The 21,543-nt window shown below is 33.3% G+C and overlaps 1 protein-coding gene across 5 annotated transcripts in view; it reads right to left on the bottom strand.

Moving 5' to 3' along the window:
• The window catches only part of RAP1GDS1 (Rap1 GTPase-GDP dissociation stimulator 1), a 155,101-nt gene that overhangs the window by 72,842 nt on the left and 60,716 nt on the right, over nt 1-21,543 (bottom strand). For all 5 annotated transcript variants that reach the window (XM_047718031.1, XM_047718030.1, XM_047718034.1 and 2 more), the window contains 2 exons: nt 19,785-19,907; nt 12,637-12,762 (listed from right to left, as the gene is read on the bottom strand). In XM_047718031.1, the coding sequence (XP_047573987.1) occupies nt 12,637-12,762; nt 19,785-19,907 (249 nt within the window). The remainder of the gene's footprint in view (nt 1-12,636; nt 12,763-19,784; nt 19,908-21,543) is intronic.

Raw genomic sequence — 21,543 nt, 5'->3', positions numbered from 1 at the left:
CTCCTGATTCATCCACCACCACAAATACTTCTTGATTTCTGCTGTCCTCCATCATCCTCACTACCATAGCCCTAATCCAAGTCACTATTATCTCTTGCCTGGACTACTACAAAAGCCTTCTAATTGGTCTCCATGCTTCCATCTTCATTCTCAACTTCCAATCTGCTCAATCCACTTTCCATACAGCTCCAAGAATGATGTTTTTAAAATCTGAATCAGATTCCCTCTCATAAATTCCTATTACTTTAGAACGACCCACAAGTTCTCTATGATCTAGGTCTTGCTTATTTCTTCCACATTTTTGCAGAATACTCTTTCTGTATACAACATCTCCTTTAACTTGATCTCTTTTCTGTTCTTTAAACATGCCAAGTTCTTTACTCACTTAGGGCTTTGTAATTGCTCTACTTCTAAAGGAATATTCTTCCCTTTCTCTTCAAATAGTTCATTCTCATTTTTCACACCTCAGCTCAAAGAACATCCTGGAGACAACTTTCTTCATCTTCTGATACACTCCATTTCATCATCTTGTTTATTCCCTTGATACCAATGACCACAAAAGGTAAATATATTCTTTTTGTAGTATTTACTTTTTTATTACTTATTTCCTCCAATGCAAGCCCTACAAGGATAGGGACTTCTTGCTATTATTTTCTCCTCCTCATCACTGGTACAGTGTCCTGAATACAGTAGGCTCAATCAATATTTGTTGATTAAAGTACCTGGGGTGTGTGTACACACACACACACACACATATATATATATATATCAATGAAAAAATACAAAGACACAGAGTAAAAATTTCCAGGGATTTACTCATCATCACTACTGGAATAAAAACACTCAAATCATATGACCCATGGTGTATGTACTAAGACTTTGTATAGGCAGGAACATAAATATATATCTTCAATGACATAAAAGCATGTTTCTAATTCTAATATGGCTTAGTAGAATAAATCTTTTCCCGTGTTATATAGAAGGCTGATTAAAAGGGCAGTTCAGCAGGTTAAAACTTTGTTTATTCAAATGTATTTTAAACATTCAAATGAAAAATGTGAACCCACTGATATCTTTTCTGAAATTTAGAAAGCAACTTATAAATGAACCAGGTGCAGGTAAAATGGATGAAAGATTAGATATAAAAGTAAAAGCTACAGGGACACTGAGGTGGCTCAGTTGTCAAGCATTTGCCTTTGGCTCCGGTCACGATCCCAGGGTTCTGGGATAGAGTCCCACATCAGGCTCCCTGCTCAGTGGGGGAACCTGCTTCTACCTCTCCCACTCCCGCTGCTTGTGTTCCCTCTTTGGCTGTGTCTCCTCTCTCTGTCAAATAAATAAATAAAATCTTTTTAAAAAAAAAAAAAAGTAAAAGCTACAAATACTATATCAGTGAAATTACAAAAATGAGTCATGAAGAAAAAAACCACCATAATTGTTAAATACTCATACGTCAAAAAAGAAGCATAAAGTCTGCAACTTTGTGGCATAGTACTATATTCAAGGTTTTAAAAATTTGTTTTTATGCAGGTAAATTTCAAATAAATTTGTATATTTACAGGTATAATGCAGGATCAGGAGGAAAGCACTAGTTCCACAGATGCTGTTCAAAATTAGGTCACAACATGTAATTTGATGGACACAGCTTTGGTGTGTCTGATGATAACTGTATTAATTTCTACAGCTCAACAGATTTCTCACATTAGTCAAAACTGCTTGATATTTCTTTTTTCAAAAGGTCTTTATATAACAGAACATCGATAAGTCACCATACATTTGCTCAAAAAATTGCTGAAATTACTTTTTTTATTTTTATATTTCTATATTATCGTTTTACTAGCAGAAGGCTGAATGTCTGCATATTATAACTAACTTATAATTTATCAAACTCAATTATTTCCATAATATGACTTCTGAACAGCCTTCAAGTTATAATATAAATAACTGAATGTTCCATGTTTTAAGTCCAAACCACTCAAGATCAAAATTCAACTTCATTCCAATTATTTTACATATAAAAGAGGGTTTTGTATCAAACTATTTCATACTTTAAAGTAATTATGCTAGATTATGGAAATGTATGTGTATATGTGTACATATGTATTTATAGTTATAATTTAAAATTTAATTTGAACTGATAGCAGTTTCTCAAAAGGCACAAACATTTATTCCACCCAGAAAGAAGAATGTGAGTTATTCACCTTCTAATAGTTATCTACCTTTTATATTCCCTCACAGCCAAAGGAAATATCCACAACATGTAGCAGGGACAACTGATTAGAAAGAGAAAGTTCTTAATATTTTAGTTTAGTTACAAAGAAGAAAAACAGAAAAATTAAATAATAATTAAGAAGAGCAGAGGATAATGTGTGTTAACAGGGTTTCTATAAGCAGACTGAAAATTTTATATCTAATGTAGCTAACCTTTAACTTCATTTTTGACAGGTGAAATTAGGGTAGTAAGGGTTAAGGGGGAAAAGATTTAAGTAAAAATGAACAAAAATCTTATTTTTGAAGAATTTTATAAATTAGACTTTCCCCACCCTATTTAAGGCTTCTTATTAGGAAAGGAAAATTCCAAAAGCCATTCAGGCTTTGATTCAGAAACTAGGAGGGAACTTGGTACCAAGGGACAAAAAAATTAATTTAGCAACCACAGGACTTCTCACTGAACTCAAGAAAAATCATGCAATATTTTTGCCGTGTGCAACACTTCCTCATGCGCTGTCTCCACCTTTGTATCTATAAAACTGGTAACAACTACTTGAAAACAATTATTCCATCTCTTTTTAACAAGACAATCACATTTTTATAACACAGTAGTTGGAAACTAATGAAGTACTGGAAAAAAGTAGCTGTGTGAAAAAAGTACCGTATTCTTTGCCCTGTAATTTTTATCAAGGTAAAAATTTATAGCGTATTAGACTTTTAAATACTGTTCTAATAAACAAGCAGGATTTGAATGTTAACAATCAAGTATAAAAATGGAAAGATCATAATTCCTCAAAGTGTAAACTATCTGAAAGGTTACTTAAGTAACCATTTCTTAAACCTAGTGGACTACTTTGCAAGAACCAAAGCGATAATAAAGAGTCTAATCTTACTTCACATTTAATTCATTCTCTCTGATCCAGTCAGTATTTACATCCTACCTGGCCTACTATAATGGCTTCCTCTTCTCTGTCTCACTTCTCTTCCCACTCTGATCCAAAGTATATGTTTCTATGAAGCTGGAATACTTATCTGAAGTTATTTTTGGTGGTTCTTTCCTGTCCACACATCAAAGTACAAAATAACTCCTTAGCTTACATACATTTTAAGTGCACAACACACACTGACAAACAGATGCAGACATCATCTTTAACTGTAGTAAACCTCCACTACCATTTGGTTATTTAAACAATTCGATCTCCATGAATATTGATAACATGCCCCATAACCCCAATTCTGAACTTTTTCCCCACACCACAAGTTTCCTATTACTTTGCCACTGACTTTTATTAACAGATGGGTTTGACTTCTACTTTACTGGGAAGGTGGGAGGCTAACTGACAAAACACTCTTCTGACTGTCCTCTTTACTATCTTAACACTTTTTTTTTATATGTCACCTATCTTCTGAGTTTTTTTTAAGACAAAAATGTCCTTTTCTGTTCTAATACCAGCCCTGTTTACCTGAGTTTGTGATTTCCTTTTTCATCTATAATGCTTCTCTATCAATTAATTATTCCCTCTAAATTTACTTTGTCCTTGTCCACAGGGTCCTAGCCCAACAAATATGTTCCTGTCTCCAGTATGTTACTCACTCTCACAGTACTGCCCTTCCCTCAAACTAGTCATCTCTTCTTTTCTCATTAAACTTCTAGAAAGTTAATACTCTCCCTTCGTTTCCTCATTCCTTACCACAGCCCTTGAAATTTGACTTCTCTCTCCACACAGACTCAAAGATGTTTTTTAAAAACACGAATGTCCCTTTATCCAACCATCAAAATTCAGTATTTTTTTTTTCTTGGCAGTACTTGACACTGTTCATCACCCAACTCTTTGGAATCCATGACAATAAACTTACTTTCCTTGAATCTTTCAGTGCTTTTTCACAAGCTCCTTCATTTCATCTACACCCTAAACGTGGCTGTTCTCCTTTAAATGTTTCTTCTCTTCTCATGGGTCAATAATCACTCTTAAGTGCATGAATCCCAAAGCTCTGTCACCTGAATATGACAACAGCACTTCAAGTTCAATGCACCTCCAAACACACCCACCTAGATGGGATCTCACTATTTCTATGATTGGCGTTATCCTGATTCAAATTCTGGACTCAAAGACTCCTTCCTTCTTATCTGATATCTTCTTGGGTTCCATACATACCCTCTTCCTTCCTGTTCTCTTTCATTTGTTCCTCGAGCTTAAAAAGAAAAACTAGCCTTCTCACTAGTTATTCTTCATCTAGCCCACTGCCCAAAGTTTTTTAAGCAAGAATGTGCATCAGAATAATTTAGGGAGCTTTTGCAAAACAGGTTGGATATACTGGTTCTAGCATATGGCTAAGAAAATGTATTTTGAAAAAGTTCCGTCAGTGTTTTAGATGCACACTTCTTGTTAAGTACGACTGCCTATCTTATAATGTATAACTTTTTCAAATTAACTTTGTCTATGGTATCAATTTGAGCATTTCATTCTTTTGCTGAAATACTTTCAATGGCTCCCCATTATATAAGCCCTTCCCCAATCTGGGCTCCTGACACATCTCTCCATTATGTTTATCTACCTTTTAAAATGCTTTTCTGTTTTCCTGAAAAACCCTTTCCCTCTCTCCATAGGTCCAAATGTTATGCCGATTAAATGCTTTCTTCTTCATGGAAGAGCTCAAACATAAATGAGTCCCCGCCTCACCCCAAGATTTATATTATGTAACCTTTTACAGCATTTGTTAAATAGTGCCTTTTTTTTTTAAACATTCTATTTATTTGATAGACAGAGATTACAAGTAGGCAGAGAGAGAGAAGGAAGCAGGCTCCCCGCTGAGCAGAGAGCCAGATGCAGGGCTCAATCCCAGGACCCTGAGATCATGACCCAAGGCAGGGGCTTAACCCACTGAGCAACCCAGGCGCCGCTAGTGCCTTGCTTTTTAACATTAATATACACGCTTCATTACCTTGATACACTACAACTTCTTTAAATATCAGAGACACACCTGGACAATAAAACAGAAGTGATTATTGGCAAAATCATATCCCCCTCACATCATTTGCATTAGTTTTCTAGAACAAGGGTAAATTATAAACTACTTAAAAGGCTGATACTAACTTATCAGAAATCTCACCTGAAGTAGAGACTTGTGGATGAACACAAAATTCTGAGACTAGAACTGCTAACGTCTAACCTATCACCATAGGTTACATAGAAGCCGGACGCTACTAGAGTTACTACTTGTTCATTACCTATTCTGATCAAAGTCCTGAGAGTATAAATTCCCTCTCCCTAAATCTTATTTTGGGACTGTCAATTTTTTTGTTGATTTCTTTCCTGAAAGTCAAATTTGAAGGGAGGAAAAAAGTTAGAGGCAATTGTATCCTCCATTTTAATAGCACAAACCCAGTTAAAAAAATTATTGCTATAGGTCATACTTTAAAAATTTTTATGTGTGTTTATGTACATAAATGTGTACTTATATACATGTAATATATATTTACGTATTTGTTCTCTCTCTCTGTGTCTCTGTGATATATTTCCCCCACACTCAAGTAGGGTTCAAAGAAGCAAGGTCATTTCCCATAGGAGAGAGAGCATGTATGCCTCCTGGGTAAGTGCAGTTTTTTAAACTTTTAATTTTGAAATAATTAGAGGCACAAGGAAATTGCAAAAAAGCAGTACATGAAGGTCCCATGTACCCTCCATCCAGCTCACTCTATGGTCACATTTACACAACTCTAATACAATATCCCAACCAGGAAACTGACACTGATACAACCTACAAGTCCTGTCAGATTTCATCAGTTTTTCTCTGCACTTATGTACACGTAAGTTCCTTGGAACACATGATTCCAAGCAACTTTATCACAGGTATAGATTCATGTAACCATCAATATGTGTTATTTGAAAATACTCACTTTCATGCACATCAGAGCATATTTTTTAATCTCAGAAAATAGAACTTGGATATATTATTATACACAACACAGAAATTAAGCAGATACAATGAATATAAAGTAGAACTGTATTTTGGTTTAAAATAAATTAGAAAATATATTCATGTCCAAACTTCTCATTTTAAGTTGTATGCTTAAAGTTTACTAAAAAACAATACATTTGGGCTATTTGTCCAATTAAAACATAGTACTCAGTATTATTTCTTGGATTCTGTTGAAGATTTGGTACAAGACACAATCATATGGAGAATCTTGGGGCAATTTTTATACAGCCATGATTGAAAATGCTGCCTCTAATGTCAGCCAATATCCTTTGCATATTTTAAGAGGAATGTGTACACAGTCTAGGGAACTAATGATATCCTGGTGATAAATCCCTTTTAGTATTTGTCTCAACAGTTTTTGTTTGAATGAAGAACTAGACTATTTCTCCTTAGCACAAAATAAAAATTACTTATCATAACAAGCTTTTTTTCCCCACCTTGGCTGCCAAGAAGCTCAAATTAAATTAGTGCTCATTATAGTCAATATATTATCCTTGATTCTTAGACTTATCTTTGCCTGTCTTTATAAGGTTTCTGGCCTTTATACCTTTATTTTAAATATCTTGGGTACATTAGTGTATATATTATACTATGTCATAGAGCACACAGTCTTAGAAACAATGATGCATGGACTGAAAGTTTGTGACCCTTCAAAATTCATAAATGTTAATACCCTAACCCCTGATGTGATAATAGGAGGAATTAATTAGGTCACAGAGGCAGAACCTTCATAATGGGATCTGTGCCTTTATAAGAGACAGTAGAGCTTCCTTCCTCTTTTTCTTCTCTTCTCTCTCTGCCATGTGAGGATACAATGAGAAGAAAGCTGCGGGCAAGCCAGGAAGAGTGTCCTCACTAGATATTAAATCTACTGGCATCTTGATATTGGTTGGACTTATCAGCTTCCAGAACTATGAGAAACAAATATTGGTTGTTTAAGCCACCCAGTGTATGGTAGTTTGTTATAGCAGCCTAACGAAGACAAACAATCATATATAAATGCTACATTTTCTTTGTATAGCAGCTCATAATTTATATTACTCATCTATAAATAAACCTGATTTCATCTATACAAGTCACTTTACCAATGATGAAACTGAAATTCAGAAAGATTAAATGACAATTTAGTGAAGGGTAGAACTGGAAATCTCATCAATCTAGAATATTTACCTTCTGGGGGCCATAGTAAAATCTCATTTATTTAGAATTACATTAATTTTAAAATAAACTACATGTCTTTTATAAGCAAGCACTATTTGCTTAATTTCTAAAAACAGCCCCATTACTATTCCTATCATTTTTTTTTAATCTGACCAAAACCCACATACTTAGTGTGTACGTTTAATGGTCAACAAATTGTGTTCCTTTGTGCATATTAGAGATGTCTTTAATGGCATGAAATTTTTTTTAGATCTTATAACAATGTTACAAAACAACATCTATTTCTAACTATATATTCAGGGTATCTTTTTTTCTTAAGATTTTATTTGTCAGAGAGAGAGAGAGAGAGAGCGAGCACGTGCAAGCACATGCACAAGCAGGGAGAGCAACAGTTAGAGGAAGAAGCAGGCTCCCTGCTGGTCAAGGAGCCTGACATAGCTTGATCCCAAGACCCTGGGGTCATACCTGAGCCGAAGGCAGATGCTTAACCGACTGAGCCACCCAGGTGTCCCTAGGATGTCTTTATAATATTTTCATGTGATAATAGCCATAATTACTGTCTCTAAAATAGCAGTAGCATATAGTTTTTTATTCTTACACAAAAATAGCAGTCACACAGTTTTTTATTCTTATATACACAATATACTTTGATAATATACCCATTCATATACAACAGATTAACCGTTAAAAGCTGAAGAATCTGATTTTTATACTTATTGGCTGATAATTGTTTTATTCTAAAACTGAATACTGAAAACTGGGGTAAACATATGAACCTGCAAAACTCTTTAATATAATTAAATACTTAACCTAATTTAGACCACTGAAATAAACATTTATTTTAAATGCCAGGCATAAATAGGTCTCTGTTAAATATAACTGTGGCAAATATACTTTGCTTACTTAGGCAATTTCAAAGCATGTCAGCATTATATTAATACACACTTATCTAACCAACTTATGCTACAAAATATTATAGAATTATTGCTAAATGTATTTTAGCATTTGCAACCAGAACAATGAATTATTTTTAATATAAAAACAGTGTAGCATTATTATAATCACTAATATACACACATACCCATGCATATATTTGGTATCCTTTCCAATTACACTTAAAGTCAATGAAATAAACAATATTTATTTCACTTCATAAATACTGGCTTTGGCAAGCCCAATTATCTCCTCATTTTGAATATTTATTTATTCATCAATGAGCACAAATCCAATTATCTATGTAAGATGGCATATTATATAAGCTCCCTAAGTATCTTTCCAATAACAGTACCAATTATATAATAAGCATTATTTTACTTTTTAAACAACCATATTTAATTTTAATTTATATTAAATGGATATTTATGTTTTATATTTTTATATATATATATATATTTTTTTTAATTTTTTATAAACATATAATGTATTATTAGCCCCAGAGGTACAGGTCTGTGAATCGCCAGGTTTACACACTTCACAGCACTCACCACAGCCCATACCCTTCCCAATTATATTTATATATATTAAATGTAGATGTATATTAATCTTTTTCTGGTATACAAAAGGCACAAATATTTAATTTTATCTAATCATTTTCTTCTAGCTCCTACTATATAACTTTGAACAAATATATCTAATATCAATTATTTCCTGACCTCAAGCAGTAACATCTGCAGAGAAAACTCAGTCTCCAATGACCAATTTATCCTTACAAATTATAAATACAACATGGGAATTTAACATGAAGCTCTTCAGTACCATAAGACCATTTAATTATATCAGCAATTCAAAATGTGCACATCTATTTAAACAAAACTAATCACTGAAAGGAGGGACTACTACAGAGATGGCCACATAGGGAGGAAAAAAGAACTCATTTTTTAAAAATACCACCTTTGAGAGAAATGTATAACGAAACAGGCTGAAGGTATGCAATTCTGAAATTTAATACAACTTCTCTTTATTTAAAATTATATTCCCCAGTGTATCCCATCACAGCTTTGCTGATTCCCTCTAAATTGAAATACAATTTTTCTCTGATCATTGATTTAAAGGATGTCAAACTTCTTATAAAAAGGGTTACTTGGCAAAGTTCAAGGCAAAGAGCTATTTTAAAATGTTGCCTGTATCAAAAGTCTGTTTGGATACTTCGAAAGAGAAATCCATAAATGAAGTACTTTTCTTCTGTTCTTTTGGAAGAACAGAAAAAAGACCAGACATTTTAAATGAAAAATGTTCTCACCCAGTGATTCTTTCATCTCTATACGCAAGAGAGAGACTGGGATTCAAAAAGTTCATCAGCAACAAAGCCTCACTCAGTTCCATTTAGGAGTTATATCAGCCTGCTACCTGATGTTATGTAAGAGTTTCCTTCCATTCGGAAGAGTTCCTAAAATGGGTACTGTCAAAGGCAGTAAAACTATAAAACCCGACCTACTTTTTTCAAAAGATTTCCATGGATCTTATGGCAAGTATAATTCCTTTTACAGCTGGAGCTATCCTCCTTTCAAGTAAACTGCGTTGACTGAAATATGCTAGCAACTGCTTCACTTTTTAAGGGTTAAAGTACAAATCCATAAAATATACACATATTTCTCAAATTTTTATCTCTAACAGTGAATGTCTTCTGGTGCTTTCCACATACATTGGCTTTTCTATCTATTGTAAGCCTAGTATCATTCTGAATAAGCTCACATTAAAAAAATTACCCATTTGGAGTACATTTATAAAATTTAAGTAAACAAATTAGTCTGATAGGAAAGTCTGATAAAACACAAATGTGAATTTTAAAACATATGTAATTTATAAGAAAAAGATTCCTTGTATTTGTAAAGCTGTCATGTGTAGTTTTCAGTCTTCGTTTTAAGAATGAAGCATTACATTCTTGAGAGGGAAGAAGGTTAATTAATTAAAATGGAAGCTATTCAATACTTTTTAAAAAGAGAAATTAATTTCTGGGTTCTTTCATAAACTCCCCATTGTCATAAAATATAATGAGAAATGCATTTCAAGTAAATTCTCAAATCAACCGCACAGCATCATTATTTACAGATACAAAATGTCATCCTTATAATTCAAATAAAAGTGCTGTATTTTTCCTACAATTATTCTGAAAACATCAGTGAGAAGTTCACAGAGATTTAATTTCAAAGGAAAGGATAAATCATACAGACTTATGGAAATTATATGCACAAGATAGCATGGCACAATGAACACATTTTTTCACATGATTTACAGTAATAAATTACTCCTTATATTTATTCATTTTTTTAATATTTATTCATTCTTAAGACTACTAACTTCATTTTCCTTAAGCAAGGCTTACAAGTATAAAAAATAGCCTGTACTTGTTATGCTTAATTTTCCACTTAACTATAGTTTACATTGAATTGAGTGAAAATGAAGTGGTTATAAATATTTATAAATAAATGAAACAAAAAAATTAACTTCACAGCCTAAAGCACATCCACAGACTTTATGCTGCATATCTCATAAGAACATAGCAAAAAGATATGATAAACACTGCAATAATGGACTTTAGTTTCATCAAAATGATAATCTTATTAACTACACATTTATTAACCTAACTTCAAGATTCCTTAGCGTACACAGGAAATAAAATTACTCTGTGCCCATAAAAATCACAGCAATATGAGACAAGAGATCACTATAAGTGTTTCTCCTATTGTTCCAAAACTAAGGGAAAGTCCAGGACAAAAGTACTCAAAACAGATATTTCCTATGGTTAAACAATGCATAATTTAAGAATAACTAACCAGAACAAGGATTAAAGAATACTTTAGACTTAAATTCTAGTAATATACACAGAAGGATAAGAATAAACATATTAATGATCAATGTTCTCCAAATACATGCCATCAATCTTTGACTATAACTCTGTAGAGTCTTTTTTAGTATATATTGTTAAAATTAATCATATAAAATGTATCTTAAATGGTTCACTCTTGAGAGCTAATATTATAATAAGCCATGATGTTCAAAAAAATCCTAAATATAAAAATGCAAACTTATAAAGTACTGGAATTCTGTAATAATTTTGTAAATAAAGCTATCCTAGGATAAAAGGCACAGGAATGAAAGGAATAGTAGATAAATTTATAACCAGTACTGGGGACTAGAAGCTGTAAGCTAAAACTCATATTAAGACATCTATATCCTCAGATGTAATATATAATGTTCCAGAAAAAGTAAGAAAAGGAGAATAAATGAGGCTAGCCTTACCATTAATACTATAAATTATAGTATTATATATTATATAGTATTATATATTATATATATAATATATATTATATATTATATAGTATTATATATTATAATACTATAACTGAAAAGTTATAGTTTCAGTCTTTTTTCTACGTTCTTTAATCATAAATAAGTATGTTCATGACCTTATTTTCAACCTGGCTTATATACAAAAATCACTTTTTGAAGCACTGCCTATTATAAAAGGGCTATGTCTTTTGTACATGAAATCAATGGGGAAAATAAACAGTAAGAGTTATCCTAGTTACATAAATAGAACTAAATTCCTAGGAGACTTTAAAGATAAATATTAAAATATGTGTTTTTGGCTCAGAAAATATATACCTAAGGAAAACCCAAGATAAGGCTAATTAAACTGAATATACTCAAGATTTTTTGGTATTTTATTTATGTAAGTGTGGAGAGGAGAAGTAGAAAATTTTGTAATATGCCCATACCCAAGTTCTTGCTGTCTACCTGGCAGAGCAGTGTATTTTAGAAAGTGGTGAGGATGACAGTGTGACATTATGACAAATAGGAATGGAGTCAATGCAAATGCAGTAGGCCCATCTAGCTTTAGAGAAGATGATGGTTTTTATGAATGGATTTATTGAATTTCAAGTAATTAAAAATTTATTTGGGCAGACTTCGATACTTTAAAAAAACTGTGTTCGTCAGCATTCTCATTCAGAGACAGAACTTCGATAAAATCTAACATAAAAGATAATATATATTTTTTCTAAAACTAAAAGTCCTAATTTCTTAGAAACTGACTTACTTTCCTCTGAAAGTATTATTTGTGATAGCAGAGGAAAAGAATTCATTTCCTTAACTTCTTAGTTAAGAATGCTATGGCCCAAATTTCCATTGGATCTGCTGAGAAAGCAGAGCTAAGTCATAACTGGCCCATGTTAGTATCTTAGCCTAAACAAGACAGTGCTAACACTAAAAATGAAATCAGTTTCAAAACCATAATTCTTAAAAAAAAGTTTTTAAGTGTATCATTGATATTTCAACACTTACGGCTATCGTAACATATGTTTCCTAGAGCCCTGCCCGTTTGAAGTAGCACTTCCTGGTCTTTGCTATTTAGCAGCTGCACCAGTGGTGAAATCAATCCGGCATCCACACATGGAATACGCATAAATTCTGAAAATAAGAGACATATGTAATTAAAAATCTAAAAATTCACAGTTTACATAATCATGTCCTTTAATAAAATATCTACCCACTCTTAAAGTGTTTAAGATGGCTTACCATCTGAAGGATACATTCTGTTCAAAAGTAACTCTACTAAATACTTAGTGAAATAAGTACACAAAATGAGTAGGGTCATATTTTTCTTTGTTGACAGTCTCTATCATAAACCCAAAAGATTTTTAATTAATTTTCACTATACCTAATTGATCACTATTTTCTTATAATAACCAATGTGCTTGGGAAGCAATATATGATGACAGGAACACTTGGCAATGTTCCTTCCGTGAGCCTGATAATTAAAGTACTACAGTTATAAACTAAGCCATCAAATTGTACAAATTTTCACATGTTCTCTTTTTTTTCACTGTATGTTCTCTAAAAAGACAAAATATTTTTTAAAAGGTTTGAGTGTATCATTACAAATAATAGGTCCTTTTCAATTGCTAAGACCTGGTAGAATCATCTATTCCTTAATTCCTACTTTTTATTTTTATGGATCACTCACATCTGCTGTTATACCCATAAATTTATAGGTCTCAAATACCAAATGTTAAGTTTTCTTATACTTCTAACACATTTTTCATTGTCTCCCAATGATACCATCATAGTCATGATGATTAGACATAAACTTTTTTATAGTGTCTCATGATGGACTATTACAAAATTGAGGGATAATAATGATACCAATTAGTGAAAGTTCTCCAAATAATCAATATTGGGACCATCATTTTGGACATCATGACGTACTGTAAGTCAAGGAACTTAGTCAACACAGACCTAATTCCACATCCTATAACCCATCCTACTAAATTAAAAAATCATTGTCTTTTCACTATTACTTTCAAGGGGGGTCCACTCCTTAGTCTGTTCCACAAGTACCATCATAAGAAATCTTCCCTCTCTTTTTCTCCATTTTCAAATTCCTAGAGCACATCATATAAGGCTGTTATGTGAGCTGTTACGTCTGAAACAACTTCTTTAACCCATAACATAGCTATGAGTCACAGAGGTATTCCTCTCTACCTAAACAAAGGACTGCATTCCTATTACATCTCTTACTTACTTACCATTGTATTATTGAAAACTCTCTATAATTTAAACTTCCAAGATTTAAGAAGTATTTCTTACTTCTAAAGCTAATCTTTAAGTCTACTGTTGATGTTTTTTTTCTTTCTTTCTCTTTTTTTTTTTTAAATCCCTATTGGGACTTTTTCCTATTGGGAAAATGAATTATGCTATAAATAATTTCAAGAATTCAATGACCAGGGGCGCCTGGGTGGCTCAGTGGGTTAAAGCCTCTGCCTTCGGCTCAGGTCATGATCCCAGGGTCCTGGGATCGAGCCCCGCATCGGGCTCTCTGCTCGGCAGGGAGCCTGCTCCCTCTTCCCTCTCTCTCTGCCTGCCTCTCTGCCTACTTGTGATCTCTGTCAAATAAAATAAATAAAATCTTAAAAAAAAAAAAAGAATTCAATGATCATCTTCTATAGGGGACGACATATCAATCTACTTGTCTACCTCTTAAGTTAATGATCTCCTTGGGACCTTTATATATTTCAAATCTTAAAATAACATGTCACCAACTCAAATTAATCAACTTGAAGACAGATATTCATTATCTTTTCTACCTTTCCCTATGCCTAGTTTCCAACAGTGAAATAACTACTAAAATCAGAAATTTAGAAATAGTCTGATTTGCACTCTTATTTCACTCTTATTTCATAAATTTCATTTCCTTTGGACACTTATTTCTCTTTTCTTATTTCATAACTGTTGTTATATTTTATTATTTTGCTTCTTTGGTTTGTTGTTGCTATTCTTCAGGCAATGGCAACATTGATGAGTTACTATTTTTGTTTGCTTTGATGCTCTAATGTTCTATATGATACCAACATAGCTTTCAAAATTCTGATGGTACAATCAATAATAGAGAGTAAATAATTAGGGGAAAATTGCAGAATCAAACAAAACTGTTCTGAACTTTTTTTAAATACCAAAGCATGCAAACACCATTAGTAGGTCAATTGTGCCTCATTTTTTTTTTTTAAAGCTTATAATTAAATAAAATAAAACTAGTATATTCCTTGGCTTTCGGTGTAAAGACAAGACTGCCAGTACCTGGAAGAAGCAAACTCCCTTCTAAAACCTTCTGCTTTTCAGTCAGTTTGCTTTTTAACTGAGGACTGCAGCTCTCTTTAGCTAGTTTTAAAGACAAGAAGTCACCTCCTTTAGATGGATATATGTAAAAATAGACCAGGAACTTAACAAGGAATATGTTTAAAATACTATATTTAATACACATTATTTACTTATACATATTATATATATACCATTATAGAGGTTATAGAATGAATGGCTGTCACAGTCATCCTTGTTCAACAGGATTCCCACCACACATACCCCTAGTTCATACTACATGAACTTGTTACCTGAGCATAGCTGGTGAGACTCTTACTTGAGGCCAGACTATATACCGGCTGGCCAATAGCCTATCAGATGTTCTAGTTCAAAAATCTGCTAAAAAGGACAATAGCAAGGAACTGGGAAAAAAAAAAAACAAAAAAATCAGATCCTTTCTTTTTAATTTGAACTCCAGAGAACTGAAAAGTTCTTGAGGAGGGAGGGAAGGACTGTCAGGGGAAGGCTGAAACTGAGATACATGCAGAATGACAGTGAGTGAAAAAACCATAGTCAGGGGGGACCTGGGTGGCTCAGTGGGTTAAAAGCCATAGTCAGTGAAGGCACTGACTATGCAGTAGAAGAAGCCACTAAGTATTTGTATACTTCTATGTGTGTCTATACAAGATAAAATTCATTTAGTTTTTTGCATAATGTGTGGACTTCAACATAGAAATTCAATACAGAGCTTCAAGGAATAGGCACTGCTCTATATTAATATCAACCCAAATTTATTAACATAAAGTTGATTTCTACTGAAGAATATTTTTTGCCTTTGATTGTAGTGAAACAATCAATAAATGTTTGATAGAATATTTCTATTTCTTTCTGAATCCAATATTCCTTTGCGGTTTGTTTTTTTTTTAAGATTTTACTTATTTATTTGACAGAGATCAGAGAGGCAGGCAGGGGTGGGGGGAAGCAGGCTCCCTGCTGAGCAGAGAGCGGAGGCAATGCAGGGCTCTCAGGGCTCCATCCCAGGACCCCTAGGATCATGACCTGAGCTGAAGGCAGAGGCTTAACCCACTGAGCCACCCAGGCACCCCGCAGTATTCCTTTCTTTTTTGCTTTTACTTTTCCAAACCTACTTGAATTACACATTCATTCAGCATCATCGTGAAGTACAGCACTGTGATGAAAATCATAGTTTTTTTTTTTTATAAAATCTTTTACTATATCTACTTATCAAATAGTAAAAGCCTTACATGTACATACTTTCCCCATTTTCAGCTGCCTGAAGGAAATAAATCTATTTTACTAAAACTTTTTAACTCTATAAGCCTAATAAAAACATATGGAGTATTAGAGTCTACCTTAATGTTAGACTAAATAGTAATGTGAACTCTGAGTTTGATTTTTCTCTAATAACCTCCCTATAATTATTAACTATTAGCTTTTTATGTTTTTCATTAGAAGAACAAGGACAACTATGAGGTGTGAATACATAGGAACCAGTGGCTTTCATATGTAGGTTGCTGAATTGACACTTTTAATTTACACTGTATTGCCTTTTGTTAAAAAAAAAAATTAATACTGGTAACTGTAACTAATTCTTACAAAATGACTGAGGTTCAGCTTCCAACACTGCAATATCAAGGTACACTTAAAGCTACTTGATAACCTGGTGAACTTTTTTGGTTAGGGGCGGGTAATCAATTTTATTCAACAACTTTTTAGAGCATACACATATATTTAATACTAAAATAAACATATACCTGTTATGGAGTAGAGGGCAAAATGAAAACAAATTTATACAACAAAACAGGAGAATTCCAGGTTTCTAGTGGTGGCTTCTCCAGTTCATCCTGGATGTACACTTGAACTCTTTTGTTCAGAGCATTCAAGGAGAAAAGTTTGATAAAAACACTTTTACAATCTGATAAAGCACAGATGGGGGAAAAAAGCATAATGTTGATCCAAATTACTGATTCTGTATCATTTTAGACTGTGATTTGGTTCTCAAGCTTTATAGGCATGAGGATCACCTGGAAGACTTGTTAAAACAGACGGCAGTCCCCAGTCCTAGAGTTCCTGATTCAGTAGGTCCAAGTGGGAGGATCCAACAATTTGTATCCTAATCAGTTCCTAGTGAATCTGATGCTGATGGTCCAAGGCAGACAACTAGTGTTTTGGAGGAGTAGAGGAAGAGACACAAAGTAGTTCACCTTCTGTTTGCTTTTTACACATTTTAACTTCAGTTATCAGCCTAATCTTTCAGGTCATACGCTGCTATCCCTGCATTCAGACCACTAGTACACTTTCCACTTCTATCATAAAATCTCATTTACTGAAGAGAAGTAAAGGAGAAGAAGAGACAAGGAGAAGCATAAGTTCCAACTATTATCACTTAAGTGTTTGAATACCAGCTTTACCACCTACTAGCTCTGTAAAGATAGGCAAGGTATTTAACCTGTTTTCTCATGTGCATAAAATAATCCCATCTCATAAGGGGTTCTTATAAAAATTTGAAATAATGTACAAAACACCTGGCACAAGGAGGCACATTAATAGCAGCACCCAGTTTTAGGAAATTATTATTATTATACCTTGAGAGGACAATTCTGAAAAGGAGGAACTACTCATAGATAATTCCTTTCTCGCTGATTTTTCCTTTGCCTCAAATCTGTCTTAAGAATATTATACAGGGGAATACTTTATTTAAAGGTATCATAACCTTTTACTGTAATTTATGCTCGTAGCTATGCTCCTACATTACACTTGCTCGTGAAACTTCTTGCTAATTCTCTGGATATTGTACATTAGTACATAGTCAGGTATTTTAATTTTTAGAGAGTTTTTTGTATGTGTAAGAGTAAACATAATTATATTTTAAGATTAATCTGAATCTAAGAAGTATATGCTAATATTTCTCCTCTGTAGTTACACAAAATTTGCAGCAGAGGGAAGACGAACAAATCAACTTCCAATCTCTTTTTAACTCTGGTCCATATAATCTTTTTTTCATTGTCAAGTTCCTAACAGGGAAGAAAGACAAGCCCAATCAATGTACTCTGTTGCGTCATGCTCTATTTCTGAAGATATTATTTATTTTTAAAAGAAGATTCTAATTCATTTTCTCAGCCAATCACTTACAAAAACAATGTAATGATTAAGCAAGAAATAAGTATTTAAATGTATTCCATTTATTTTAATCAGTAGAGGTTAGTGATATGCTGTAACAAGCCTCTGATTAGCAGTATAAATTCTAAAAATTCTATTATGTCTTTAGAACACAGCTGTCTTCTATTAGGGTATTACTAGCAGCAACCTATAGCAGGAGAATTATTATGAAACTGTGACAAAGTATTATAAGGAGTGATATTATTAAGTAAGATCATAGAGGAATAGCATTCATTTCACAAAAACTTACTATCCAAAATTTCTGAATCAATGTTATAGTTAGTATGTAGACTCATTCTTAAAAGATTTTAAGGAAAAAACTGATTTCTGGAAATCTATACTGTAATTCCCATGAAGTTAAAAATGAACCACCTGATCTTAAAAATCAAGCTGTATTGCATCTAAGGGAGATTCAGGTAATGGTTCGTCTAGGTTAACAAACACCATCTAAAGAGGTTCCATTCTCAAATTAGATCTGCTTCAGGAGTTCTTTGTTATCCCAGGGTAATCACTGTCTATTCGGAGTGGTTCAAATCTGCTTGAGGCACACGAAATATTCCCCTACCACGAAGAATCTGAACAGTTATGACCAGCTCAAATCCAAAGCGCAGCATAATGATTACATAATTACAGTAGCTTACACATGACATACAAACAATAGGTGGTCAGTTTTCATCTAACAACCAAAAAACAATGTACCAATATAGAACTTGATTGGTATTTGAAAGACATTCTGAGAGCCTCTAAACAAATGAAAAAATTTCATTGCAATTTTTTTTTTGGTAACACAAATGAACAAATTGTTTTACTGGGCAAAAAACAACAGATACTGGTACTTTACAAGGCCACTTGCCATACTCATTACACAAATGAAGCCAGAATTTTTAAAATTTCTTTTCTTTGAAGTATAATATATGCAAATTGCTAAAATAAAAGTCCTAAAAATAATACCAAACTTCAAAAATTGAGGCAACTAAAGATACTACATTAAGTATGGCCTTCCCTTAGGCTTAAACACTGCTTTAAGAAGTGTTTTTCTCAAACTGAAATAAAAACACGTGCAAATATATCTGCTAAAATACAGTTCTTCCTACAGGTCTCTCACTAGATAGAAACCATCTCTACTAGAATGGATTAGCTACTATATAATCTAAGTTTTGCTGTCATCGAGATTTTTCCATAGTATTCTTACATGAAGATTTCAGAAATAAATGTGTCCCATGGAGGTGAGTACAGAATATAGAACATCGATTCCAGCTGTATTGCTGCAGTTAGACCTCCTGCCCCAAATAAAAGGAAAGTTTATCTGGGTATAATACAAACCAACATATACACATACAAAACAACATAAAGGTGAGCTCCCCTGTGACAATAAAGATGAATGACTCAGTAGCAAGCTCAAGAATCCTCTTATCAAAGTAATACATGACACAGGTGTGAAAAGAACTAGCAGTACTTTCCTTTAATTCTACTCTGAAGGAATGGAAATGTATGAATAGAATGACTATAATTATTTTCAACAATTACATGGGAAAACAGTCAAAGAAAAGAAAAATAGAAGGAAAGGGACAATGTCTAATCTACAAAATTAAAACATAAATTAATAAAACATACTGACAAGTGAGGTGTAAAACTGAAGATGTTCCCAGCAGAAAAGCTCTTGAGGAAAACCTCACCATTTTTGGCTACTTCTGCTATGACGTTAGCTACTTTGGCTGTGCAGGAAGACTGTGGAATCAACAGACTTGCAAACAGCTGAAGTATTCCACTTCCTTGGATTTTTTCACTCGTTTCCATATCTGTAAGAGATGCATACAAAGAAATGAAAATCTTCAACACTAATACTGACAACTTTATCTACAAGAAAGTTTTCAAGAATTTGCACCATCCATAACAGAAATTAGTTCAATGTACATTCAAGTATATACATTTACATAAGTATAAATATATTTATAATCTTCAGTTCAACAAGTTGCTTTTGAGTTTTTATTTGCACAAAACACTTTATAATGCAATGTTCTGTCTATCTAGAGTCTGATTATAAAGGAATCTTTTCTGAATATACCATTGCATACCACATTTACTTTTCAATGTTAGTTCCAACCTGGTCTATTCAGACTAGGAATGCTTTTTTTTTCTACTTCCCTTCTGAACTTTTTCTTTTTCTTCTTCTTTTTTTAAAGATTTTATTTATTTGAGAGAGAGAACACAGAGAGAGAGTGAGAAGCAGACTCCTCACTGAGCAGAGAGCCTGACATGGGGCTCAATTCCAAGATACTGAGATCATGACCTGAGCCGAAGGCAGATGCTTAACCAACTGAGCCACTCGGGCACCCCTCTTCTAAATTTTTAATGGCATTACACACACACACACAAATTTAAGGGCATTTTTAATGGCATTATATATATATAATTTATATATATATATTTTATATATATACACACACACATTATACACACACATACATATATATAATTTCTATAGTTTCCTACAATGCTAGGGCAATTTTTTTTAAAGATTTTATTTATTTATTTGACAGAGAGAAATCACAAGTAAGCAGAGAGGCAGGCAGAGAGAGAGGAGGAAGCAGGCTCCCTGCTGAGCAGAAAGCCCGATGTGGGGCTCGAACCCAGGACCTGGGATCATGACCTGAGCCGAAGGCAGCAGCTTAACCCACTGAGCCACCCAGGCGCCCATGGGCAATTTTTTTTAATGGCAATTAAAGGAGCAAAAAACTCACCTTATGTCATTTTATATGGAATCATACAGGGGAGACTATATAGTTCCAATGACTAATATGTTTTTCATATCAGTCATTCGAATGACCACTAATGAAGAGAAATAGTAAATAGCAATAAGGCCATGGTATTCAGAACTCTATTTGTTGATACAGAAATATAAGAGTCCCCTACTTCTTTCCCTTCCTTGTTAAAATACAAGTTGGCTTTCTATGAAACCAAGCCACTCATGTACCTGTTAGTGAAAGCATGCCATACTAAAAGACAGTAAGAATACTGGAATGATGATGGAAGTAAAGAAAAACTCAAGGAAATAAAACTTAACATTACTATCTGATTCTAAACCATGAAGAGGAATGGCATGTGTTTAGAGTTATTAAGCTCATTAAAACATCCAATTTAAATTTGGTCCCCTATATCCTTTACACGCACTAGATATACATACACATAAGAGGGAACTCTAAAGACCTCTTAAGTAAATGGCAGCTGCTGTGATCAACAAAGAATAGGAAAATCATATTTAATAATCTGAGAGCCTACTCCCCAAAAGTAATGTATTTCTTTATAGTAAGTGCTGATTGTCTAGTATAGTGGTTTTCAAATTGAGGGTTCCAATCCATTAGGAACTCTGACTTGGTGAACAAGAACCAGTAATTTCTAAAGAGAAACAGAATTAACATCTGCAACAACAACAAA

Source organism: Lutra lutra, chromosome 2 (genome assembly GCF_902655055.1).
Source record: "Lutra lutra chromosome 2, mLutLut1.2, whole genome shotgun sequence".
Taxonomy (NCBI): domain Eukaryota; kingdom Metazoa; phylum Chordata; class Mammalia; order Carnivora; family Mustelidae; genus Lutra; species Lutra lutra.
Note: the sequence above shows the minus strand (reverse complement) of the source record. Positions and strands in the feature narration are given on the sequence as shown.